Raw genomic sequence first — 27,050 nt, 5'->3', positions numbered from 1 at the left:
AGAGCGAGACTCCATCTGAAAAAAAAAAAAAAAAATTAGGCAGAAAGTACAGAGTTCCCATATAACCCACCCCATCCCCAATTTCTTCTGTTATAACATCTTGTACTAGTGTGGTATGATTGTTATATTGATTAATTAATATTAATGCATTATTATTAACTAAAGTACATAGTTTACATTAGGGTTTACTCTTTATGTTATACAGTTCTATGAGTTTTGACAAATGTATTATGTATCCATCATTACAGCATCAAACAGGATTGTTTCATTGCCCTAAAAATATCCTATCCTCGACGTGTTCATCCTTTTCTCCCTCCCCTGGCAACTGATCTTTTTTACTGTCTCTATAATTTTACATTTTCCATGATTTCATATAGTAGGAATCACACAGTATGTAGCTTTTTCAGACTGACTTCTTTCATTTAGCAATATGCATTTACGATTTCTCTGTCTTTTGATGGGTTGATAGCTCATTTCTTTTTATCACTGAACAGTACTCCATTGTATATATACCACAGTTTTTCTGTTGACCTATTGAAGTATATCTTGGTTGCTTCCATGTTTTGGCAATTATGGATAAAGTTGTTGTAGACATTTGTTTATAGGTTTTTGTGTAAACATAAGTTTTCAATATCCAGGTTAATATATAAGAGTATGCTTGCTAGATTGTATAGTAAGCCTATTTTAGCTTTGTGAGAAACTGCCAGACTGTCTGCCAAAATGGCTGTACCATTTTGCATTCCCACCTTCAATGAATGACAGTTCGTGTTGTTCCATATGTTTGCCAGCATTTGGTGGTGTGAGAATTTTGGATTTTATTCTAATGGGTATGTAGTCGTATCACATTGTTGTTTTAACTTGCAATGCCCTAATGATTTACGATGTTAAGCATCTTTTCATATGCTTGCCATCTATATATCTTCTTTGATGAGATACCTGTTCAGTTCTTTGTTGCATTTTAAAATTGGGTTGTTCATTTCCTTTTCCTTTTTTTTTGGAGACAGAGTCTCGCTCTTTCACTCAGGCTGGAGTGCAGTAGCGCGATCTTGGTTCGCTGAAACCTCTACCTCCCAGGTTCAAGCGATTTTCCTCCCTCAGCCTCCCATGTAGCTGGGATTACAGGTGTACACCATCATGCCTGGCTAGATTTTTTTGTATTTTTGGTAAAGACGGGGTTTTGCCATGTTGGCCAGGCTGGTCTCGAACTCCTGGCCTCAGGTAATCTGCCCGTCTTGGCCTCCCAACGTGCTGGTATTACAGGCGTGAGCCACCGTGCCCAGCCAGGGTTGTTTGTTTTATTAATGTTGAATTTTAAGAGCTCTTTGAGGCCAGGCCCAAGTGGTAGATCACACTTGGGTAACAGGGTGAGACCCTCTCTGTATTTTTTTTTTAATGAGAGTTCTTTGTATATTTTGGATACCAGTTCTTTATCAGATATGTTTTTTTGCATAGCTTTTCTCCCAGTCTGTGGCTTGTCTTTACTCTTAACACAGTATCTTTTGCAGATTTTAAAGATTTCCAAGATACCAATTTCTTTTTTCATGGATCTTGCTTTTGGTGTTACATCTAGAAAGTTATCTCCAAACCCAGAGTCTTCTGTATTTTCTCCTGTGTTATCTTCTAGAAGTATAATTTTTAATTTCATATTTAGATCTGTGATCTGGTTTGAGTTAATTTTTTGTGAAGGGTATAAGACCTGTATCTAGATTGATTACTCCCTCCCTCACTCACTCTGTTTCTTCCTTCTTTCCTTTCTTTTTTTGCATGTGGTGGTCCAGTGGTTTCACCATTTGCTGAAAAGACTATCCTTTCTGCATTAAGTTGCTTTTGTTTCTTTGTCAAATATTCTTTGACAATATTTGTTTGGGTATATTTCTAGGCTCTCTGTTCCATTTGATTGATCTATTTGTTTGTTCTTTTACCCATACTACCCTGTCTTGATTACTGTAGCTTATGGTAATTCTAGACATTGGCTGCTGTCAGTCTTCCAACTTTGTTCTTCTCCTTCAATATTGTATTGTGTATTCTGGGTCTTTTGCCTTTATATAAACTTCAGAATCCATTTTGATATTAACAAAATAATTTGATGGATAATTGGATAATTCGATTCCACTTATTCATTGCTGTTGCACCGAAAGCCATCTAACTTTTTATACATATTAATTCTATATTCTGCAATCTTGCTATAATTGCTTTTTCCAGGAGGGTGTTTTTTTGTTTTGTTTGTCAATTATTTTGGATTTTCTATATAGAGACAATATTATCTGCAGCTAAAGACAGTTTTATTTCTTCTTTCCCAACATGTGTAGCTTTTCTTTCTTTTTCTTGTCTTACTTCATTAGCCAGGACTTCAAGTATAACTATGTTGAATAGGAGCGAAAGGGGACATCCTTGTCTTGTTCTCAAACTTAGGGGATAAGCATCTAGTTTCTTACTATTAAGTATGATGTTAGCTGTAGGTTATTTGGTAGATGTTCTTTACCAGTTAAGGAAGTTCTCCTGTTTTCCTAGTTAGCTGAAAGTTTTTATCATGAATCATTGTTGGATTTTGTCACATGCTTTTTCTGCATCTATCAATATGTATGATCATATCATTTTTTCTTCCTTAGCCTGTTGATGTGATGAATTACATTAATTGCTCTTTGACTGTTGAACCAACCTTGCCTACCTGGGATAAATTACATGTTGCCATGTTGTGTAATTATTCTTATACATTGTTGGATTTGATTTGCTAATATTTTTATAGTGTCTTTGTCTGGTTTTTGTGTCGGGGTGATGCTGGCTTCATAGAATGAGTTAGCAAGTGTTAATCAACTTCTAATTTCTGGAAGAGATTCTGAAGAACTGGTATTGTTTCTTTTTTCTTATACTTTAAGTTCTAGGGTACATGTGCACAATGTGCAGGTTTGTTACATATGTATACATGTGCCATGTTGGTGTGCTGCACCCATTAACTCATCATTTACATTAGGTATATCTCCTTTTTTTTTTCTGTTTTTCTTTTTTTCTTTTTTATTATACTTTAGGGTTTTAGGGTACATGTGCACAATGTGCAGGTTTGTTACATATGTATCCATGTGCCATGTTGATTTCCTGCACCCATTAACTCGTCATTTAGCATTAGGTGTATCTCCTAATGCTGTCCCTCCCCCCTCCCCCCACCCCACAACAGTCCCCGGAGTGTGATGTTCCCCTTCCTGTGTCCATGAGTTCTCATTGTTCAATTCCCACCTATGAGAGAGAACATGTGGTGTTTGGTTTTTTGTCCTTGCGATAGTTTACTGAGAATGATGTTTTCCAGTTTCATCCATGTCCCTACAAAGGACACGAACTCATCATTTTTTATGGCTGCATAGTATTCCATGGTGTATATGTGCCACATTTTCTTAATCCAGTCTATCGTTGTTGGACATTTGGGTTGGTTCCAACTCTTTGCTATTGTGAATAGTGCCGCAATAAACATACGTGTGCATGTGTCTTTATAGCAGCATGATTTCTAGTCCTTTGGGTATATACCCAGTAATGGGATGGCTGGGTCAAATGGTATTTCTAGTTCGAGATCCCTGAGGAATCGCCACACTGACTTCCACAATGGTTGAACTAGTTTACAGTCCCACCAACAGTGTAAAAGTGTTCCTATTTCTCCACATCCTCTCCAGCACCTGTTGTTTCCTGATTTTTTAATGATGGCCATTCTAACTGGTGTGAGATGGTATCTCACTGTGGTTTTGTATATCTCCTAATGCTATCCCTCCCCATCCCCCCACCCTACGACAGGCCCCGGTGTGTGGTGTTCCCCACCCTGTGTCCAAGTGTTCTCATTGTTCAATTCCCACCTATGAGTGGGAACATGCGGTGTTTGGTTTTCTGTCCTTGCGATAGTTTGCTCAGAATGATGGTTTCCAGCTTCATCCATGTCGCTGCAAAGGACATGAACTCATCATTTTTTATGGCTGCATAGTATTCCCTGGTGTATATGTGCCACATTTTCTTAATCCAGTCTATCATTGATGGACATTTGGGTTGGTTCCAAGTCTTTGCTATTGTGAATAGTGCCACAATAAACATACATGTGCATGTGTCTATATAGCAGCATGATTATAATCCTTTGGGTATATATCCAGTAATGGGATTGCTGGATCAAATGGTATTTCTAGTTCTAGATCCTTGAGGAATCACCACACTGTCTTCCACAATGGTTGAACTAGTTTACAGTCCCACCAACAGTGTAAAAGCATTCCTATTTCTACACATCCCTTCCAGCACCTGTTATTTCCTGACTTTTTAATGATTTCCATTCTAACTGGTGTGAGATGGTATCTCATTGTGATTTTAATTTGCATTTCTCTGATGGCCGGTGATGATGGGTATTTTTTCATGTGTCTGTTGGCTGCATAAATGTCTTCTTTTGAGAAGCATCTGTTCATACTCTTCGCCCACTTTTTGATGGGGTTGTTTGATTTTTTCTTGTAAATTTGTTTAAGTTCTTTGTAGATTCTGGATATTAGCCCTTTGTCAGATGGGTAGATTGCAAAAATTTTCTCCCATTCTGTAGGTTGCATGTTCACTCTGATGGTAGTTTCTTTTGCTGTGAGGAAGCTCTTTAGTTTAATTAAATCCCATTTCTCAATTTTGGCTTTTGTTGCTGTTGCTTTTAGTGTTTTAGACATGAAGTCCTTGCCCATGCCTATGTCCTGAATGGTATTGCCTAGGTTTTCTTCTAGGGGTTTTTATGGTTTTACGTCTGACATTTAAGTCTTTAATCCATCTTGAATTAATTTTTGTATAAGGTGTAAGGAAGGGATCCAGTTTCAACTTTCTACATATGGCTAGCCAGTTTTCCCAGCACCATTTATTAAATAGGGAATCCTTTCCCCATTTCTTGTTTTTGTCAGGTTTTTCAAAGATTAGATGGTTGTAGATGTGTGGTACTATTTCTGAGGGCTCTGTTCTGTTCCATTGATCTGTATCTCTGTTTTAGTACCAGTACCATGCTGTTTTGGTTACTGTAGCCTTGTAGTATAGTTAGAAGTATTGTGATGCCTCCAGTTTTGTTCTTTTGGCTTAGGATTGTGTTGACAATGCGGGCTCTTTTTTGGTTCCATATGAACTTTAAAGTAGTTTTTTCCAATTCTGTGAAGAAAGTCATTGGTAGCTTGATGGGGATAGCATTGAATCTATAAATTACCTTGGGCAGTCTGGCCATTTTCACGATATTGATTCTTCCTATCCATGAGTATGGAATGTTCTTCCATTTGTTTGTATCCTCTTTTATTTAATTGAGCAATGGTTTGTGGTTCTCCTTGAAGAGGTCCTTCACACCCCTTATAAGTTGGATTCCTAGGTATTTTATTCTCTTTGAAGCAATTGTGAATGAGAGTTCACTCATGATTTGGCTCTTTGTCTGTTATTGGTATATAGGAATGCTTGTGATTTTTCCACATTGATTTTGTATCCTGAGACTTTGCTGAAGTTGCTTATCAGCTTAAGGAGATTTTGGGCTGAGATGATGGGGTTTTCTAAATATACAATCATGTCATCTGCAAAGAGGGACAATTTGACTTCCTCTTTTCCTAATTGAATACCCTTTATTTCTTTCTCCTGCCTGATTGCCCTGGCCAGAACTTCCAACACTGTTGAATAGGAGTGGTGAGAGAGGGCATCCCTGTCTTGTGGCAGTTTTCAAAGGGAATGCTTCCAGTTTTTGCCCGTTCAGTATGATATTGGCTGTGGGTTTGTCATAAATAGCTCTTATTATTTTGAGATATGTCCCATCAATACTGAAGTTATTGAGAGTTTTTAGCATAAAGGGCTGTTGAATTTTGTTGAAGGCCTTTTCTGCATCTATTGAGATAATCACGTGGTTTTTGTCTTTGGTTCTGTTTATATGATGGATTACGTTTATTGATTTGCATATGTTGAACCAGCCTTGCATCCCAGGGATGAAGCCCACTTGATCATGGTGGATAAGCTTTTTGATGTGCTGCTGGATTCGGTTTGCCAGTGTTTTATTGAGGGTTTTTACATCAATGTTCATCAGGGATATTGGTCTAAAATTCTCTTTTTTTGTTGTGTCTCTGTCAGGCTTTGGTATCAGGATGATGCTGACCTCATAAAATGAGTTAGGGAGGATTCCCTCTTTTTCTATTATTGGAATAGTTTCAGAAGGAATGGTACCAGCTCCTCTTTGTACCTCTGGTAGAATTCGGCTGTGAATCCATCTGGTCCTGGACTTTTTTTGATTGGTAGGCTCTTAATTATTGCCTGAATTTCAGAGCCTGTTGTTGCTCTATTCAGAGATTCAACTTCTTTCTGGTTTAGTCTTGGGAGGGTGTATGTGTCCAGGAATGTATCTATTTCTTCTAGATTTTCTAATTTGCGTAGAGGTATTTATAGTATTCTCTGATAGTAGTTTGTATCTCTGTGGGATCAGTGGTGATATCTCCTTTATCATTTTTTGTTGTGTCTATTTGATTCTTCCCTCTTCTTTATTAGTCTTGCTAGCAGTCTATCAATTTTGTTGATTTTTTTCAAAAAATCAGCTCCTGGATTCATTGATTTTTTTGAAGGGTTTTTTGTGTCTCTGTCTCCTTCAGTTCTGCTGTGATCTTAGTTATTTCTAGCCTTCTGCTAGCTTTTGAATGTGTTTGCTCTTGCTTTTCTAGTTCTTTTAATTGTGATGTTAGGGTGTCAGTTTTAGATCTTTCCTGCTTTCTCTTGTGGGCATTTAGTGCTATAAATTTCCCTCTAAACACTGCTTTAAATGTGTCCCAGAGATTCTGGTATGTTGCGTCTTTGTTCTCATTGGTTTCAAAGAACATCTTTATTTCTGCCTTCATTTCGTTATGTACCCAGTAGTCATTCAGGATCAGGTTGTTCAGTTTCCATGTAGTTGAGCGGTTTTGAGTGAGTTTCTTAGTACTGAGTTCTAGTTTTATTGCACTGTGGTCTGAGAGACTGTTTGTTATAATTTCTGTTCTTTTACATTTGCCAAGGAGTGCTTTACTTCCAACTATGTGGTCAATTTTGGAATAAGTGCGATGTGGTGCTGAGAAGAGTGTATATTCTGTTGATTTGGGGTGGAGAGTTCTGTAGATGTCTTTTAGGTCTGCTTGGTGCAGAGCTGAGTTCAATTCCTGGATATCCTTGTTAACTTTCTGTCTCATGGATCTGTCTAATGTTGACAGTGGGGTGTTAAAGTCTCCCATTATTATTGTGTGGGACTCTAAGTCTCTTTGTATGTCTCTAAGGACTTGCTTTATTAATCTGGGTGCTCCTGTATTGGGTGCATATATATTTAGATAGTTAGCGCTTCTTGCTGAATTGATCCCTTTACCATTATGTAATGGCCTTCTTTGTCTCTTTTGATCTTTGTTGGTTTAAAGTCTGTTTTATCAGAGACTAGGATTGCAACCTGTGCTTTTTTGTGTTTTCCATTTGCTTGGTAGATCTTCTTGCGTCCCTTTATTTTGAGCCTATGTGTGTCTCTGCACGTGAGATGGGTCTCCTGAATACAGCACACTTATGGGTCTTGACTCTATCCAATTTGCCAGTCTGTGTCTTTTAATTGGAGCATTTAGCCCATTTACATTTAAGGTTAATATTGTTATGTGTGGATTTGATCCTGTCATTATGATATTAGCTGGTTATTTTGCTCGTTAGTGGTTGCAGTTTCTTCCTAGCATCGATGATCTTTACAATTTGGCATGTTTTTGCATTGGCTGGTACTGGTTCTTTCCATGTTTAGTGCTTCCTTCAGGAGCTCTTGTAGGGCAGGCCTGGTGGTGACAAAATCTGTCAGCATTTGCTTGTCTGTAAAGGATTTTATTTCTCCTTCACTTAGGAAGCTTAGTTTGGCTGGATATGAAATTCTGGGTTGAAAATTCTTTTTTTTTTTTTTTGAGATGGAGTCTTTCTCTGTCCCCCAGGCTGGAGTGCAGTGGCACAATCTTGACTCACTGCAAGCTCCGCCTCCTGGGTTCACGCCATTCTCCTGCCTCAGCCTCCCGAGTAGCTGGGACTACAGGCGCCCGCCAACACACCCGGCTAATTTTTTGTATTTTTAATAGAGACGGGGTTTCACCATGTTAGCCAGGATGGTCTCGATCTCCTGACCTCGTGATCTGCCCGCCTCGGCCTCCCAAAGTGCTGGGATTACAGGCTTGAGCCACCGCGCCCGGCTGAAAATTCTTTTCTTCAAGAATGTTGAATATTGGCCCCCACTCTCTTGTGGCTTGTATTATTTCTGCCAAGAGATCCGCTGTTATTCTGATGGGCTTCCCTTTGTGGGTAACCCGACCTTTCTCTCTGGCTGCCCTTAACATTTTTTTCCTGCATTTCCACTTTGGTGAGTCTGACAATTATGTGTCTTGGAGTTGCTCTTCTTGAGGAGTATCTTTGTGGCGTTCTCTGTATTTCCTGAATTTGAATGCTGGCCTGCCTTGCTAGGTTGGGGAAGTTCTCCTGGACAATATCCTGCAGAGTGTTTTCCAACTTGGTTCCATTCTCCCCATCACTTTCAGGTACAACAGTCAGACGTAGACTTGGTCTTTTCACATAGTCCCATATTTGTTGGAGGCTTTGTTCATTTCTTTTTACTCTTTTTTCTCTAAACTTCTCTTCTTGCTTCATTTCATTCATTTGATCTTCAATCACTGATACCCTTTCTTCCAGTTGATTGAATCGGCTACTGAAGCTTGTGACTGCATCACATAGTTCTTGTGCCATGGTTTTCAGTTCCATCCAGTCATTTAAGGTCCTCTCTACACTGTTTATTCTAGTTAGACATTCGTCCAATCTTTTTTCAAGGTTTTTAGCTTCTTTGTGACGGGTTCGAACATCCTCCTTTAGCTCGGAGAAGTTTGTTATTACCGATCTTCTGAATCCTTCTTCTCTCAACTTGTCAAAGTCTTTCTCCATCTAGCTTTGTTCAGTTGCTGGCAAGGAGCTGCATTCCTTTGGAGGAGAAGAGGCACTCTGATTTTTAGAATTTTCAGCTTTTCTACTCTGGTTTCTCCCCATCTTTGTGGTTTTATCTACCTTTGGTCTTTGATGATGGTGACGTACAGATGGGGTTTTGGTGTGGATATCCTTTCTGTTTGTTAGTTTTCCCTCTAACAGTCAGGACCCTCAGCTGCAGGTCTGTTGGAGTTTGCTGGAGGTCCACGCCAGGCCCTGTTTGCCTGGGTATCACCAGTGGAGGCTGCAGAACTGCAAATATTGCAGAACGGCAAATGTTGCTGCCTGATCGTTCCTCTGGAAGCTTCGTGTCAGAGGGGCACCTGACCGTATGAGGTTTCAGTCGGCTCCTACTGGGAGGTGCCTCCCAGTTAGACTACTTGGGGGTCAGGGACCCACTTGAGGAGGCAGTCTGTGCGTTCTCAGATCTCAAACTCCGTGCTGGGAGAACCACTACTCTCTTCAAAGCTGTCAGACAGGGATGTTTAAGTCTGCAGAAGTTTCTGCTGCCTTTTGTTCGGCTATGCTCTGCCCCCAGAGATGGAGCCTACAGAGGCAGGCAGGCCTCCTTGAGCTGCGGTGGGCTCCACCCAGTTCGAGCTTCTGGGCTGCTTTGTTTACCTGCTCAAGCCTCAGCAATGGCGGGCACCCCTCCCCCAGCCTGGCTGCTGCCTTGCAGTTCAGTCTCAGACTACTGTGCTAGCAGTGAGCAAGGCTCCATGGGCATAGGACCCTCTGAGCCAGGCGGGGGATATAATCTCCTGGTGTGCCATTTGCTAAGACCATTCGAAAAGCACAGTATTAGGGTGGGCGTGACCTGATTTTCCAGGTGTGATTTTCCAGGTGCCGTCTGTCGTGGCTTCCCTTGTCTAGGAAAGGGAATTCCCCGACCCCTTGTGCTTCCTGATGAGGCGATGCCTTGCCCTGCTTTGGCTCACGGTCCGTGGGCTGCACCCACTGTCCTGCACCCACTGTCCTACAAGCCCCAGTGATATGAACCCGGCACCTCAGTTGGAAATGCAGAAATGATCCATCTTCTGTGTCGCTCACGCTGGGAGCCGTAGACTGGAGCTGTTCCTATTCGGCCATCTTGGAACCTGCCTGCCTCTTTTTTCTGGTATTGTTTCTTATTTAAACATTTAGTAGAATTCACTGTGAAACCAGCTAGACCTTTTTTTCCCCCTGTTTCGGAAGGTTAGTAATTGTTAATTTAATTTCTCTATCTCCCTTTTTTTTTTTTTTTTTTTTTTGAGACAGGGTCTTGCTCTGTTGCCCAGACTGAGTATAGTGGCACGATCATGGCTCACTCTAGCCTTGAACTCCTGAGCTCAAGTGATCCTTTCCCCTCAGCCTCCTGAGTAGCTGGGACTACAGGTGCATGCCACCGCATCCAGCCAATTTTGTTATTTTTTATTTTCATAGACGAGGTTTCACTGTATTGCCTAGGCTGGTCTCAAACTTCTGGGCTCAAGCAATCCTCCCACCTGGGCCTCCTAAAGTGCTGAGATTACGGCCATGTGCCAATGTCCGGCCTAATTTCTTTATTATCTCTTTCTCCTACTCTGAGTTTTGGTAGATTGTCTTTCAAAGAATTGTTTACATTATCTAAGTTACCAAACTTCTGGGCATAGGGTTGTTTATAGTGTTTTTTTATTCTTCTGATGTTTGTGAGATCAATTGTGATAACCCGTCTTTCTTCATATTAGTAATTTTTGACTTTTCTCTTTTTTCCTTGAAGAGTCTGGCTAGAATTTTTTTTTTTTGAGATGGTGTTTCACTCTTGTTGCCCAGGCTGGTGTGCAGTGGTGCGACCTCGACTAACTGCAACCTTCACCTCCCAGGTTCAAGCAATTCTCCTGCCTCAGCCTCTCAAGTAGCTGGGATTACAGGTGCCTGCCACCATGCCCAACTAATTTTGTATTTTTAGTAGAGATGGGGTTTTGTCATGTTGACCAGGCTGGTCTCAAACTCCTGACCTCAGGTGATCTGCCTGCCTCAGTCTCCCAAAGTGCTGGGATTACAGACCCGGCCCTGGCTAGAGTTTTATCAATTTTATTTACCTTTTCAAAGAACCAGTTATTGGTTTCATTGATTTTTCTGTATTGGATTTATTCTTTTTGGATTTAACTGGCTTCTTGAATATGTAGATTTCTTTCTTCTGACTAATTTGGTAAGTTTTTAAATTTTTTTAGACAGTGTCTTGCTCTGTCGCCCAGGCTGGAGTGTAGTGGCATGATCTTGGCTCACTGCAACCTCCACCTCCCGGGTTCAAGCGATTTTTCCACCTCAGCCTCCCGAATAGCTGGGATTACAGGCGCCCACTACCGTGCCCAGCTAATTTTTGTATTTTTAGTAGAGACAGCGTTTCACCATGTTGGCCAGGCTGGTCTCAAACTCCTGACCCCAAGTGATCTGCCCACCTCAGCCTCCCAAAATGCTGGGATTACAGGTGTGAGCCACGGTGCCTACCCCTAATTTGGCAAGTTTTTAGCCATTATTTCTTTTCGTTTTCTTTTTCTTTCTTTTTTTTTTTTTTTTTTTTTTTTTGGTGACAGGGTCTTGCTGTGGTACTCAGGCTGAAGGACAATGGCATCATCATAGCTTACCGCAGCCTCAAACTCCTAGGCTTGAATGATCCTCCTGCCTCAACCACTGAGTCGTTGGGATTACAGGCATGAGCCACCTTGCCTGGCTCCATTATTTTTTCAAATACTTTTTCAGTCCTTCTCTGTTTCTGTTTTCTTTCTAGTACTCTGATGACACAAAAGTTAGCTCTTTTGGTATAGTTACACAGGTGCCTGATGTTTTGTTCATTTTTTTTCAAGGCTATTTTCTCTCTGGTGCCAAAATTGGTAGTTTCAGTATTCTGTTCACAGACTTTTCCCTGCTTCCTCTGTTCTGCCATTGAGCCCATTCACTGAGTTTTTGTTACTTTTTTGTTCTAAAATTTCCATTTGGTTCTTTATATCTTCTGTTTCTTTGCTGAGACTTTCTAGTTTTTTTTTTCCTACTTTTTCATTTGTTTCAAGCATATTCTTAATTGCTATTGAAGCATTTTTATGTTGGCTACTTTTAGGTCTTTATCAGAAAATTGTAACACATCTATCATGTCAGTATTGGCATCTGTTGTTTGTCCTTTTTCATTTTGTTTGACATTTTCCTGGTTCTTGGTGTGGTGAGTGGTTTTTGATTGAAACTTGGACATTTTGGGCATTATGTTTTAAGTCTCTGGATCTTATTTAAGCCCTCTGTTTTAGCTGGCTTCCTCTGAGACCTCTCTGGTAGGGGAAAGAAGAGGTGCCATTTCATTACTGCCAGATGAGTATAGAATTCCAGATCCCCTATGCAGCTTCCATTGGCTAAGTGGCAGGGGAGAAAGCTCCCCTTGCCTTAATTAATACCGGCCAGGAGTGGCTCCCTACTAGGCCTCCACTGGTAAATTCTTAGCTAGGAGGAGTAGGAATGCCTTGTTACTTCTCCCCACATATCTTCCACTGGTATCACAGAAAGGAGGGTGGCCTCATTAGCACTGGGTAGTAGTGCAAGTGACTCTCAACTGGGCCCTCTCTAATACCACTGCACTGGGGATGGTAGAGGGTTATCTCATTACAGACAGGTGGGTGGCAGGATCCCCATGTGGTGTCAGTAGTTACCACATGGGACTCGTTTGGTTACTGCCTAGCAGGGATGAAAACTTCAGGCCTCTGCTTGGCCTTCTTGGAAACAGGCAGGGGGGTTAGAGCACCTTGGTTTGGTTTGGCAAACGTGGAAATCTACTTTTTGTTTCTATGGATTTGCCTATTCTGGACATTTCATATAAATGCAGCCATATAGTGTGTGGCCTTTTAAAACTGGATTCTTTAACTTAGTATAATGTTTTTAAGGTTCATCCATGTTGTAGCATTTGTCAGTACTTAATTTCTTTTTATTACAAAATAATATTTGATTGTATGGATAGGCCACATTTTATTTATCCTTTCATCAGTTGGTGGACATTTGGGTTCTTTATGTCATTCGGCTATTATGAGTAATGCTGCTATGAACATTTGTGTTCAGGTTTTTGTGTGGACATGTGTTCAGTTCTCTTGGTATATACCTAGAAATGGAATTGCTGGGTCTTATGGTTCCTCTGTATTTAACTTTTTGAGAACTTATTTGTTATTAAGTTTTAAAAATCTTATTGTATTGTATTGTGGTATCAGGGAAGGTACCTGAGATATTTTGTGTAGTGTCTGTTGGGTCCCCAGACTTAAGATTTACTTTTACTCTTATTCTTTGCTTATTTCTATATGATTTTCATTAAAAGGATGGTGCTGATAATTAAGTTACACAAGCGTTCCATAAGTTTGATGAGTATTAAAATGTTTTAAGCCATTATTTATTTTTAAACATTGTGAGTATATAATTATTCATAGTCATGACATTTGTATTCATAAATATACCTGTGATTTTATTTATTTAGAAAAAAAAAAGTGAATGCCTGCAGTTAAAAATTTTGGTGCTTCAAAATGAACTGGAACGGCAGAAGAAAGCTTTGGGACGGGAGGTGGCATTACTGCATAAGCAACAAATTGCATTACAAGACAAAGGTGAGTGGAAATACCATACAAACAGCCTAACCTCCACATTCAGTAGTTCTCCTTTCTTCTTCTTCACAAGCTCAAATAGTCATTTTTTGTGTCAATACAGTCACACATCACTTAATGACAGGGATATATTCTGGAAATGCATCCTTTGGTGATTTCCTTGCTGAGCTGCCATCATAGAGTATGCTTACACAAGTCCAGATGATATAAACTACTACGCACCTAGGCTATATGGTATAGCCTCTGGCTCTTAGGCTATAAACTTGTACAGCATGTTACCATACTGAATACTGTAGGCAACTATAACACAATGGTGAGTATTTACGTATCTAAATATATCTAAGCATAGAATAAAAATACTATACTATAATCTGTGGGACCGCCATCTTGTATGTGGTTTGTTGTTGATTAAAACATCATTATGCAGTGCATGATTGTATGGTGATAGAATTTTCTCAAATTTTTAAAATATTTTTGCAAGTATTTTGAAGTTAGTCCATGCAGACAAGTGTACAAATCTGTATTCAAGTGGTCCCGGACTTACAATGGTTTGATTTAATGATGATTTAACTTAAGATTTTTCAATTTTACAATGTGCAAAAGTTATATGCATTTGGTAGAAACCATACTATGAATTTTGAATTTTGATCTTTTTCCAGGCTAGCAATATGTGGTATGATATTTTCTTGCTATGCTAGGCAGTGACAGTGAGCTGCAGCTCTCAGTCAGCCACATGATCATGAGGGTGAACAACTGGTACTCCATAATGTACTCTGTTGCTAGTGTTTTTTGGATATTGTGTTTTATGTTTTCACATCCCATCAAGTCTACAAAATGCTCATCTGTGTATGGTATTCAATGCTGTGTTATAAAATAAGTTTTGTGTTAGATGATTTTGCCCAACTGTAAGCTAATGTAAGTGTTCTGACACCTTAAAAGTAGTCTAGGCTAAGGTTTCATCATCAGTAGGCTAGGTGCATTAAATACATTTTCAACTTATGATATTTTCAACTTACAATGGGTTTATCAGGATGTAACCCCACGGTAAGTTATGGAGAAGTTGTGTCCATAGAGCTTGAATTTTCACAAAGCAAACACACCCATGTGAGCAGAATCTCAATCAAGAAACAGGACCCCAAAACAGGACCCCAAAGCCTCCTCATGCTTCCTTCCATTTACCACATCTCCAGCCAGACTAGCCACCGCCAAGACTCAAACCAGATTGGTTTTGCCTAATTTTGAACTTTATAGAAATAGAATCATATATGTACATGTGGTGGCTCTTTTCAACATTGTGTTTGTAGAGTCGTTCTTACCTTCATGTGGTTGCAGTTTGTTCATGTTTAATGCCAAATAGTATTCCATTATGTGAGTGTGAATTTATTTATCTACTCTTGCTGTTGGTTTCAGTAATTTTCATTTTGGGAACATTAGAGTTAATGCTTCCATGAACCTTCTAGGTTTCTGAGTGAAGAACTTTCGTATGTTTCTTAATAAAGATTTTTAGGTGTTTCAGTTGAGTAGAAACTGAGGAGTAGAATTACAGTCAAGAGAATATACGTATCTTCAGCTTAGTAGATTGTGTCCAACGGTTTTCCAATATGATTGTGCCAGTTTATCTCCCCTCCGTCCAGTGTTGCTCCTTCCTACATCCTTGTCAGGAATTTCTTTTCTTTTCTTTTCTTTTTTTTTTGTGTATTTTGTATTTATCACATTTAGTAATTTGTATTTTTTGTTTTAGCCTTTCTGTTGGATATGTTGTAATATCCTCTTGCAGTTTTAATTTTTATTTTCCTGAAGACTAATGAAGTTAGTCTTTCATATGTTATAAATTTTATAAACATTTCATATGCTTCTTGCTGACTGAGATACACTCTTTTGTGATATACCTGTTTGGATCTTTTGCCCATTAAAAAAAATTTGGTTTGACTGTTTTTTTTTGTAAGATTTCTTTATATATTATGGATATGGGTTCTTTTTTTGTCATATGCTTAAAAATATATTCTCCTGTACAGTGTATTTTGAGTTTATTCATCATTTTTTTAAAACTTTATTCTTTTTTTCCTTTTTTTTGAGATGGGGTCTCACTGTTTTGCCCAGGTTGGAGTGCACTAGTGTCACCTCAGCCCACTGCAACTTTCTGGGTTCAAGCGACTCTCCTGTCTCAGCCTCTACAGTAGCGAGGATTACAGACGTGTACCACCATGCCTGGCTAATTTTTGAATTTTTAGCAGAGACGTGGTTTCACCATGTTGTCCAGCCTGGTCTTGAACTCCTGACTCCCAAGTGATCCGCCTACCTCCCAAAGTGCTAGGATTACAGGCGTGAGCTGCCACGCCTGGCCACTTCTGGAACTTTCTTTGTGTTTGTTCACCCTCTGCATTGTGGCCTGGAAACACTCCCCATGTAGTGATTTGGAGCCGTTATAGGGCTCACGTTTCTTGTTTTCCTTCTCTCCGGAATCATTATACTAGGCTGTCTCTTACCTGTTGTCTGAAAACTGTTGTTACATATAATTTTGTATGACTTTCTAGTTGTTTACAGTGGGAGGAAAATCTGATGTATGTTATTCCATCAGTCAGAAATAGAAGTCTTTTTCCTTTGCTTTTTTTACCTCTATACTCGCTTTTATGAGAACACTCTTTACTCATCTCTCCTTGGTTTAGTTCTTTTGGTTCTTCAAAGACATGCTCAAATACTACCTCTCCTTGAGGCTTTTTTCTCCCTCAAATAAAAGTTTCCTGCTCCTTCTTCTGTGTCCCCATAGTGTTTTGATGTCATCTTATCTTCCCACTTAGTTGGTAAGCCCTTTCAGGGCAGGGACTTTGCATTTTTATGGTATCCTTCTCAGTGCCCTCATTGAGGCCCTCATTGAGTATTACACAGCATGAATCTTTGAGGGGCTTTCATATAGGTAATGTGCCATTAAATGTAGTACATGAATTATTTAACCTTATTTTATTTGTTGCATCCTTTTGTGGTTTCCTGTTTAGTTTTCGGTGTATTTCACATAGTTGACATTGGTGGATAAATGAGACGTAATAGGGAACAGAAAATCTACTGTGGCAAGAATGTATTTGGAATGTGAATAAAGTAAGTCATTTTTAGCAGGTTTTAAAGTTTCGACCTATATGAAATATAGGTTACATTACAAGGAATAATTTTATAAATATGATTTTTCTTCATTTCAGTAATTTTAGAAAATAAGTTTCTAAAGGAACAGGCTTTGATTCAGAATGCCTTGTTTCACGCCTGCTTCATTGTTTACCAGCTGTGTAACCTTGTCCAATAACTTAGTGTTATCTCTACAATGGGGTTAATAATAATACTTAAAACTGTGTCTCACCGAGTTTTAACAGGCTTCCAAGTTCTGCTGATGTTTCTGGTCTGTGAACCACATTTTGTGTAGCAAGAGTATGTATGATAGAGTTATGAAAATGAAATGGTCTTATAAACATAGGAGCAAAACACCATCTGTTTTATTCCTATGTCATACTCTGGTGGGTTTCTGTATCTTTAAGATAAAAGTCTCAGCTCAAGATGACTTACAAAGGCCTCCAATGGCTCACCTCAATCTGAATGCTTCAACCACATAGAACTCTTTTAGTTACTTAAGTATGCTTTGTTCTATCTTACCTGCATTCAGGCCTTTGCCTAAATGTTGTTTTCACCAAGAAACCATCACTGACTCCCTTCTCTTTCAGTGCTTTGGAAGTACTATCAACTTTTACCGTACTCACATTGCCTACTACCTGTGGCATATATTTCTGCATATCTTACCTTTTTTAAGATCATTAACTTTCAAAATGAAAACACTGTAAGGTTTTAAAGGATTTAGGGACTTTTGACCTTTTCTAGTAAGAGTAATAATAGTAGCAATAATGTACCCAGCACAGTGCTTATTACTAAAAATATGTGACATTGTTTAATCACTACAATAACTTTACGAGGTTGAGGCTATTATTATTTACCTTTTATAGCTGAGGAAACTATGTCAGGGTCAGAGAGATTAAGTAACTTACTTAAATTCATGTAGCTAATGAGAGGTGATGTTGAGATTAAAATCTATTGATTCCAAAACTCTCAATCACTTAATAATACTACATTTTTATAACTAGTATGATATATAAAGCCAGGGGATATATATTATTCTAGAATATGGTAAAAAGATAGGGAGATACAGTTCTTTAACTGTTTTTGGTTGTATATTTGCCTATTAGGATAGAAAGAGGTCCCAGGATGTCTATCCTTAGATTATAAGCAAATGAACCTCTAAACAGTGATATCTATACCATTTACAAGACTGAGGTTTAATAGTAATTGCTCATATTTAGAGCATATGAGCTTGTATTTATATTTTATAGAATGCAAGCTGGTATTAATTGCTCTTATATATAGAATATTAGTGCCAGGAAATGTCATATTTTCTATTCTTTACTTAATTTTGTCCTAATAGTCCTATACATTACAGATACTATTTTTATCCTTCTAATAATAAAGATGCTACATATTAGTACCCAGTTTGCAGATAAGGATAATTTGTCCAAAGCCACATAACAAGTTTTGTGCCCAAAGCCACATACATAGCAAGTTATGGCAGAGCCTGTGTTCAGAGTTACTGCTGCCTAACTGTGCTACAAAGGGAGATTATAGAATTTTATAGATATCTCTTCTAGTATTTTAATTCTGACAGCCAAGTCAGTTGCACGTTCTTAAATCTCTGTTTTATCATGGAGAGAAATAATGGTAATCTTCAAGTTAAATACATATTTGTCATGGTGGGTCACAACTGTTGATTTTTAACACTGACTTTGTACTTCAAGTGCCGTTTTCTCACTTTTATATATGTTTTTGAGATGAGAATTACTTTGTATTCACCTGGACTATTAGAATCCTTAGAAGGTTAGGATCTAATGTTGATACTCTGGTTCCTAACATAAGTAGGAGAAAGAGTGCTGCTGTTGGCTTCACTCTTATTCCCATTGCAAATGTTTGTGGGCTATGGTGATTGGCACTGGGGAGTGGGAAAGAGGGGGATGGCTGGATACAGATAACCACGTTTATTTACTAGCATAACCTGGTCTACTTTTTGGGGACCTGTGTTCTTCATAGTGGTTGTGCTAGGTAACCAGATACATAGTTATTCTTCAATATTCTATTCTAAACATATACTATTATATGCTTGTGTTGAACATTATTCTTGTACAGTTACATGAATTTACTATTTAATGAATCTTGAGCCAAGTTAAAATATTTTAGAAGCACCATAGTCACTGGTATTTGCTCAACAAAGGTGAAAAAGGTATTTTTCTCTTGCATTTGCAGCTTTGATTTAGTTTGTTTGCTAGGGAGTAGCGAAATGATTTGCTAATATGAATATTGCTAGTGGGTTCTTACATATTGTGACTGGCACTTGGTGCTTATTTAGGTACTTGGTTCTGAGTCCAAGAGCTCAGTTAGGTTATAAAGTCAGTAATGTATCATATTTAATTGTGACTTTGCTACTGATTCTTCTGAATGACCACAAAGGAATTATTTACCGTCTGCATCTTTTTACACAGCTGTTCAGTAAGGATAGCTGCTAATAATACTGACATAGGAATTAATTTGTGTAAACATTTGGAAGAAACCAGGTGCTTATATTTTTGTCCATGAAAATCCATTGCAGCAGGATGATTTATTGGAAAGTGCCAGAAAGACAATTTTTATCCGCGCTGCTGACTTGCTGAGTGGTCACATAACTCCAAAGGGCCTCATTACTTCACACCCATACATTTTCCCTTCCTATCCCTCAAAGGCAGTGGTTCTCAACTTGTGGTCTACAGCAACTTCCAGCTGGGTCATGAGCTGATCTTTTCAGTATTAATGTTTATTAGTGTATATATTTTCATTTCTGGAAGGTATTAGTAGTTTAACTTAGGATGTTTAATAAAAACCAGATTTCCCCTCAGTAACTCAAGCCAAGTAATCTTCCCATTAATGAATTCTGTGTTACTTTACAGGGTCTTTTGTCCTGACACAACCCCCAAATCTTTGAAAAGCAACACTCTATCGAAATTAGTTTGCTGGAAACTTAGCTCAAAAAATGGTATGAAATGTTGGTTTTACGGAAATGTGTTCAGTAGAATGTAGGTTTCTTATTGTATTAGTCCATTTTTGCATCAGTATAAAGAAATACCTGATGCTGGGTAATTTATATAGAAAAGAAGTTTAATTGGCTTACGGTTCTGCAGGCCGTACAGGAAGCGTGATGCCAACATCTGCTCCAGGTGAGGGCCTCAGGAAGCTTACAGTCATGGTGGAAGGTGAAGCCAGTGCAGGCGTATCACATGGTGAAAGTGGAAGGGAGGGGGGCGGGGAGAATTGCCATACTCTTTTAGACTACCAGGTCTCCTGTGAACTACCAAAGCAAGAACTCGCTATCACCAGGGGGATGGAATTAAGCCATTTGTGAGGGATTCACCCCCATGTTCCAGTTATTCCTCCCCTCCAACATTGAGGATCACATTTCAACACGAGATTTGGAGGAGCACACATCCATACCATATCACTTATAAACAAATGTTGATAAAAACCCAAGAATACTTCAATGGTGCCTGGGAAGTGGTATGAACTTTATAAAAGGAGAGTTCTCCAATCTTTGTGGGAAGAAGCTACTTTTTAATACAATTACTTTCTTGGTAGTAAGGATAACCATACAGTTAAAAAGTGCTTGTACAAAAGTTCTTATATTTGATCCTTAAAGCATCTCTGAAATCTAAGTAGGGCAGATGTTACCCTCTTTGTATATGTGAGGTACTGGGAAGTTAAATGACTTGTAAACACAGACAATTAGGAGCAAAGTTAAGATGTGGACCCAAATTCAGCACAGATTTCAACTCTAAATTCTGTGCTTTTCTCAGTATTCCATACTACCTAAAACGTTGCAAAACATTCATTTGAATCCCACATAAATCACATGAAGTAGATAACTTTTACTGAAATCCTGTAACATGCCAGATATTTTAGTTTTGGTATATTATTAATTCTTAAAATAGTCTTAAGATATCATTTTTACCTCCTTTTCCCAAATGAGGAAAATTAGGGCTCAGAGACATTTCCCTGAGGTCCCAATTAAGTGACAGATCCAAATTCAAACATTGGTTTCTCTTACTCCAAAGCCTGTCTTGTTTCCACTAAATGAAACGTCATTACTGCTTTCTCTAGTATGTGTCCAGGTCAGCTCACAGTTTGCTGTTTTTCTATTTGGCCTGTGAGGTGTTAGCTAGAGAACTTTGTTTTGCTTTGTTCCTTTTTATTATAGTATGACTGAAGTGAATTTTCTCCAAAGATTGCTTTGATTTGGGCCTGCCATTTTCCAAGTTTGTCCTTAGACAGTTCATTCAACCTTTTTAGCTTATTTCCTCTGCAGAAATAAAACAAAACAAAAAATTCTGAATTATACAGTCAAGATTTCTTTCAGCTCTATTAAGATTTTGGTTATCTCAGAAAGGTAGGACTGGTGGGAATGATGGTGATCTGTTCACCTTTTTTAGTGCATCTCTTTATTATTGTTATTATTATAAGTTTAATGCTGATGATATATTTTCCAGCATTTTATAAAAGTTTTTTTTTTTTTAAATCTTTGACCCAAGTATGTCTATGACTGTTGCCTGTTTAATACTGAAAAGCCATTTGGTGGGAATGACCTATTAGAATTCTGTAAATAGCCATACTTTTCTCCTATTTTACTTTGGCAATTAAGAGCAAAAAGAAACATCATTTTGGTGACAGTGAATAGGAGAGGTCAGATATGTCAGATTTCATTGCTCAGATTTGGGGAAATAAATTACCCTTGGTAATTTCAGTGAATAAGAAGTTGTTGCCAAAATAAATATTTTATGTGAAGTTCCCATCAACTGTAATAGTTTCTTATTGTCATTTTGAAAAAAAAAAACAAAAAACCAACAACAAAGAGTAATTAGGGTGACCTACATATGTAGTTTGTTCTGTTTAATTAGCTTCTGCTTGGTTAGTAAATTATTGTGTCCTTTTGGTCTGCATCTCAGATAAAAGAAGAATCACACAGTATATTTAAACTGATACTTTAATTTCTATCAAAAGGTCATAGGTTTCTATTTGAAGTTGTAAATACATTATTAAGTCTTGTATAACAATTTTTTCCTTAGGTCATACAGTTACTTATGAAAAGTTATTTCTCAGTTTTTAAACTCAAAATATATTTATTTGAAATGATGGCAAAATTTAAATTGTATTACAAATATGTATTCTGATTTTTAAAATAACCATCTGACAGAAATTCTTAAATAGGCTTCTTCAAAATTATTAATATCTAACTTTCAAAAAAATGTCTGGACCTGAGGACAGATTCTCCTTAGGATTTATGCTATTAGCAATAAAAGCCAGACAACTTGTGGCAGGGGTATTTTGGGGGAAGAGGTAGGTAAATATGAGTCCTAAGCAAACTTCTCATTTTGTTTCAATTTCCATGTAAGTATAGTAATTTATTCCAGTAATGCCTTATTTGGTTGTAGGAATGGCAAACTGTCATATTTTAATCTCTGTTTCCCATGGGAGGTATAGATGTGTAGAAATATGCCACCTGACACAATTGTATATTGGTTTGTCATAATTTTTTCTCCACTTACTCTCAAAATGCACTGGAAGTAACATTTACAAAAAAAATACATTTACATTTAGGTGGTTGAACATAGAAGTAAAAAGAGAGCATATGACTTGTAAAGGAAGTAGAAGGAGCATTGATTTTTATTTTTCTGCATATATGCCTCTGTCAGTTCATTTATTCATAATTTGTGGAACACTTTCAAAGAACCAGACATTGCGATTAGAGTCAGCATGGCAGGTGTGATAAATATGTAACAGAAGTATATAGAGGGTACTGTAAGAACACAGAATATAAACATATGAAAATCAGAACAACAGGTAAAGGAGGTGACACACTGAGCCTGGAAGAATATATAGTATTTTTCTAATTAGGGGGAGAAGGTGAGACCTTCCAGGTAAAGGGAGCAGTTTATACAGAGGCATGGAAGTACCTTAGGGAATTGTGAGCAATTCCAGTAAAGCTTACTGGGGGCAGGCACAATAATGCAAATGTTAAAAATGAAATTCTCCCCATTTTACAGATGAGGAACATGAAGTTCAGAGAAGTTGAAACTTGTCTAGAGTCTTGAAAGTAGCATGGGTAGGATTTCAACCTAGATCTTTCTGATTCATAAGTCCATGGGCTTTCTAAATACAGTTCACTGCCTTCCATAGGATCTGCTTATTGTTCTTAAGAACTAATACTAGCTCTGACCTCAGCTGTCAAGCCAATTGTGTAGAGGTATGACAGGTATCGTTTGTTTTACATTGCCTGTTAATAAGGAAGCCTATCAGTTCTTTAAGGGGAGAAATAAAAATACTCTCTTAGAACTAAATGCAGAGAATAATTTAGTTTCTTATGTGCAATATATTAAATATCATAATGAAATAAAGTCAGTTGTAATTTTGCAAAAGTTACAGCAAGAAATATCTGTTAACCCTTGAGAAAGACAGCATCATAAATCATAGTATAGAAAAGGCATTTCTGCAGGGAGGGAAGCTAAAGTACTCCAAGTATATTGCTTTTTGGTCATCTGACTTAATGTAGAAAACCCAGAAGAATGACAATTTATTGGTTTTAACTGTAATTTTGACAGGAGCTGGCCATTGGCCAGTCTCAGACCAAACTCTGGTGAGAGAGAACCAAGAGTCTGTGTTTTGTTTTGTTGCTGGAAGCAAGATTCATAGTCTTTAGCTATTATATTTATAGGAGCCAACATTGACATTTTGCTATTAAAATTATATTGCCTGACTCATGTTCTTGCTGAACAGAGAGGCTATCTGATTTAACAGAGTAGAACATTGATATATGCCTGGACAGGGCCAAAGCAGTTCTGGAAGATGGTAAACCAAGCTCCGGCATTTGTGTTCCCTCTCTCCTAATGACCTATTGATGTGACAATAAATATACACATATAAAGAATGAAACTATGGTACTGGTGGAAACAAAAGAGGATGTCATTGGGATAGCAAAGGTTTTGGCACAGTTCTCAAAGATACAAAGTAGATAGGACTGTTTTGATGAATAAACTAAAGTAGAGAAAAACTGTAGCCTAGAACACAAATGGAAACGGCTGCAGGTAGGGTTCCTGATAGAGAGAACCATCAGAGGCTTCAAGCTTGGAACTTGCCAGTATTGAGATCAAGAATTAACTAGAGCAATAATCAGGGTAGTTGAGCCTTTTGGCCCATTCTCCTTCTTGTGTGCATTTGGAGCAGCTTTCTATAACATTTGCTGTAGCTGCTTTCTAAACATAATGGATTCCTGACCTGGTTAGGTCCCATGGTATAAGTGTTTGACATGGTAGAAAGTTGCAGTAGAACCTAAAGCGACTGGACTTTTATAACCAACCCAGAGGAAAACATGAAAGACAACCCTACTCACGAGTGAAATACCTACCCCAAATAAAATCCCAGTGTGAAGCTCCCTTGACAGTTGCAGTAATTCGAAGTAAAAGTATACCTTCTCCCAGCATATATACCCAGAAGGAAAGCCTAATTGTCAACAGGACCAGCTCACTTATACTAATGGCACTAAGGGGTGAGGCCTTTTATGGAAATAAATCTCATAGCTCCAGAGGAAACCTATGCTAATTGTCTATACTAATCAATCTAATCACTTATTCATGGGTTTGAAAGGAGCACTAAGGATCATCAAATATTTGAGGAAAACAGCATGAATGAGACCAAGTTGAATAAACTGAATAGCTGACCCCAAATAAACAGACAATACAAAGAATGGAGAACTTTTAAAAAATCAAATTAAACCTCAGATTTTCCTTCCAGCCTCTGCCTAAGGTGTAGGTGGAAGGAGTTTCACTTCTACCCTAAGAATAAAGAAAAAAAAACACTGGATAATGTACAAAGTCATAACTTTTCTTAAATCCATCAGAAAGCTAGGATCTCAAGGCAACCAAGTAGCTTGAGTATGAGGAAAGACAGACAAACTCCAAGGAGAGGTAGGATGTGAGCACTGATTACTAATGGCAGAGCATGGGAAGAAGTTGGGGGCTGCTGTGTAATAAGGTAAAATAATTGAGCTAAAGCTTTTAACAAATCGTTAATGACCAAGTGTAGACTACTATGTGACTACGGCAGATATAAGGCAGTTTTTACCAGCTTGCAGTTTCTTCTGCATAGACCTCTATTGGATATTCGCAAGAAAGATTGAGGACAGGTTAGGAAATCTTTGTTCTTCTGCAGGTAATGTGTCTTTTTTCTATGGCTGCCTTGGATATTTTCTCTTCATTTCTGGTTTTCAGCAGTTTGAATATAATGGCCTAGGGGTGTGGTGGAGCAAGAAGGAGGGAGGAAGGGAATATGTGTGTTTTCAGGAGGATCACCTGAGGTCAGGAGTTCAAGACCAGCCTGGCCAACATGGTGAAACCCCATTTCTACTAAAAATACAAAAATTAGCCAGACATGGTGGCGGGTGCCTGTAATCCCAGCTACTGGGGAGGCTGAGGCAGGAGAGTCGCTTGAACCCAGGAGGCAGAGTTTGCAGTGAGCAGAGATGGCACCACTGCACTCCAGCACATTTCCTATATACTATGATTTTCACTAAAATACTGATTTTTTTTTTTTTTTGGAGACAGAGTCTCGTTCTGTTGCCCAGGCTGGAGTGCAGTGTCATGATCTTGGCTCACTGCAACCTCCACCTCCCAGGTTCAAGCGATTTCCAGCTAATTTTTGTATTTTTAGTAGAGGTGGGGTTTCACCATGTTAGCCAGGCTGGTCTCGAACTCCTGACCTCACGACATCTGCCAGTCTTGGCCTCCTAAAGTGCTGGGATTACAGGCATGAGCCACCGCACCTGGCCTAAAATAATGATATATGAGGAAGATGACAGTTCATAAAAACTCCTTTATTTATGAACTATATTTTAGTAGTCAAAATACAGGTACTTTTTAACTCTTTTTTAAAATATACTTTCAGTAATGTTATTCTGTAGCATTTTTGGTTGGAAAGGAATTAACCACTCATTTTTTTTAATTTATTTTTTATTATTATACTTTAGGTTTTAGGGTACATGTGCACAATGTGCAGGTTTGTTACATATGTATCCATGTGCCGTGTTGGTTTGCTGCACCCATTAACTCGTCATTTAGCATTAGGTATATCTCCTAATGCTGTCCCTCCCCCCTCCCCCCAACCCACAACAGTCCCCAGATTGTGATGTTCCCCTTCCTGTGTCCATGAGTTCTCATTGTTCAATTCCCACCTATGAGTGAGAACATGCGGTGTTTGGTTTTTTGTCCTTGCGATAGTTTACTGAGAATGATGTTTTCCAGTTTCATCCATGCCCCTACAAAGGACATGAACTCATTATTTTTTATGGCTGCATAGTATTCCATGGTGTATGTGTGCCACATTTTCTTAATCCAGTCTATCGTTGTTGGACATTTGGGTTGGTTCCAACTCTTTGCTATTGTGAATAGTGCCGCAACAAACATACGTGTGCATGTGGCTTTATAGCAGCATGATTTATAGTCCTTTGGGTATATACCCAGTAATGAGATGGCTGGGCTTCATCCCTGGGATGCAAGGCTGGTTCAACATACGCAAATCAATAAATGTAATCCAGCATATAAACAGAACCAAAGACAAAAACCACATGATTATCTCAATAGATGCAGAAAAGGCCTTTGACAAAATTCAACAACACTTCATGCTAAAAACTCTCAATAAATTAGGTAATTGATCGGACGTATCTTGAAATAATAAGAGCTATCGATGACAAACCCACAGCCAATATCATACTGAATGGGCAAAAACTGGAAGCATTCCCTTTGAAAACTGGCACAAGACAGGGATGCCCTCTCTCACCACTCCTATTCAACATAGTGCTGGAAGTTCTGGCCAGGGCAATCAGGCAGGAGAAGGAAATAAAGGGTATTCAATTAGGAAAAGAGGAAGTCAAATTGTCCCTGTTTGCAGATGACATGATTGTATATCTAGAAAATCCCATTGTCTCAGCCCAAAATCTCCTTAAGCTGATTAGCAACTTCAGTAAAGTCTCAGGATACAAAATCAATGTACAAAAATCACAAGCATTCTTGTACACCAATCACAGACAAACAGAGAGCCAAATCATGAGTGAACTCTCATTCACAATTGCTTCCAAGAGAATAAAATACCTAGGAATCCTACTTACAAGGGATGTGAAGGACCTCTTCAAGGAGAACTACAAACCACTGCTCAATGAAATAAAAGAGGATACAAACAAATGGAAGAACATTCCATGCTCATGGGTTGGAAGAATCAATATCGTGAAAATGGCCATACTGCCCAAGGTAATTTATAGATTCAATGCCATCCCCATCAAGCTACCAATGACTTTCTTCACAGAATTGGAAAAAACTACTTTAAAGTTTATATGGAATCAAAAAAGAGCCCGCATTG

At 38.4% G+C, this 27,050-nt stretch overlaps 1 protein-coding gene across 1 annotated transcript in view; it reads left to right on the top strand.

Moving 5' to 3' along the window:
* Window positions 1-27,050, top strand: part of UVRAG (UV radiation resistance associated) — a 333,633-nt gene that overhangs the window by 162,124 nt on the left and 144,459 nt on the right. The window contains exon 8 of the mRNA XM_030828684.1: window positions 13,421-13,547. Coding sequence (XP_030684544.1) covers window positions 13,421-13,547 — 127 coding nt within the window. The remainder of the gene's footprint in view (window positions 1-13,420; window positions 13,548-27,050) is intronic.

This window comes from Nomascus leucogenys, chromosome 15 (assembly GCF_006542625.1).
Source record: "Nomascus leucogenys isolate Asia chromosome 15, Asia_NLE_v1, whole genome shotgun sequence".
Lineage (NCBI taxonomy): Eukaryota > Metazoa > Chordata > Mammalia > Primates > Hylobatidae > Nomascus > Nomascus leucogenys.
Note: the sequence above shows the minus strand (reverse complement) of the source record. Positions and strands in the feature narration are given on the sequence as shown.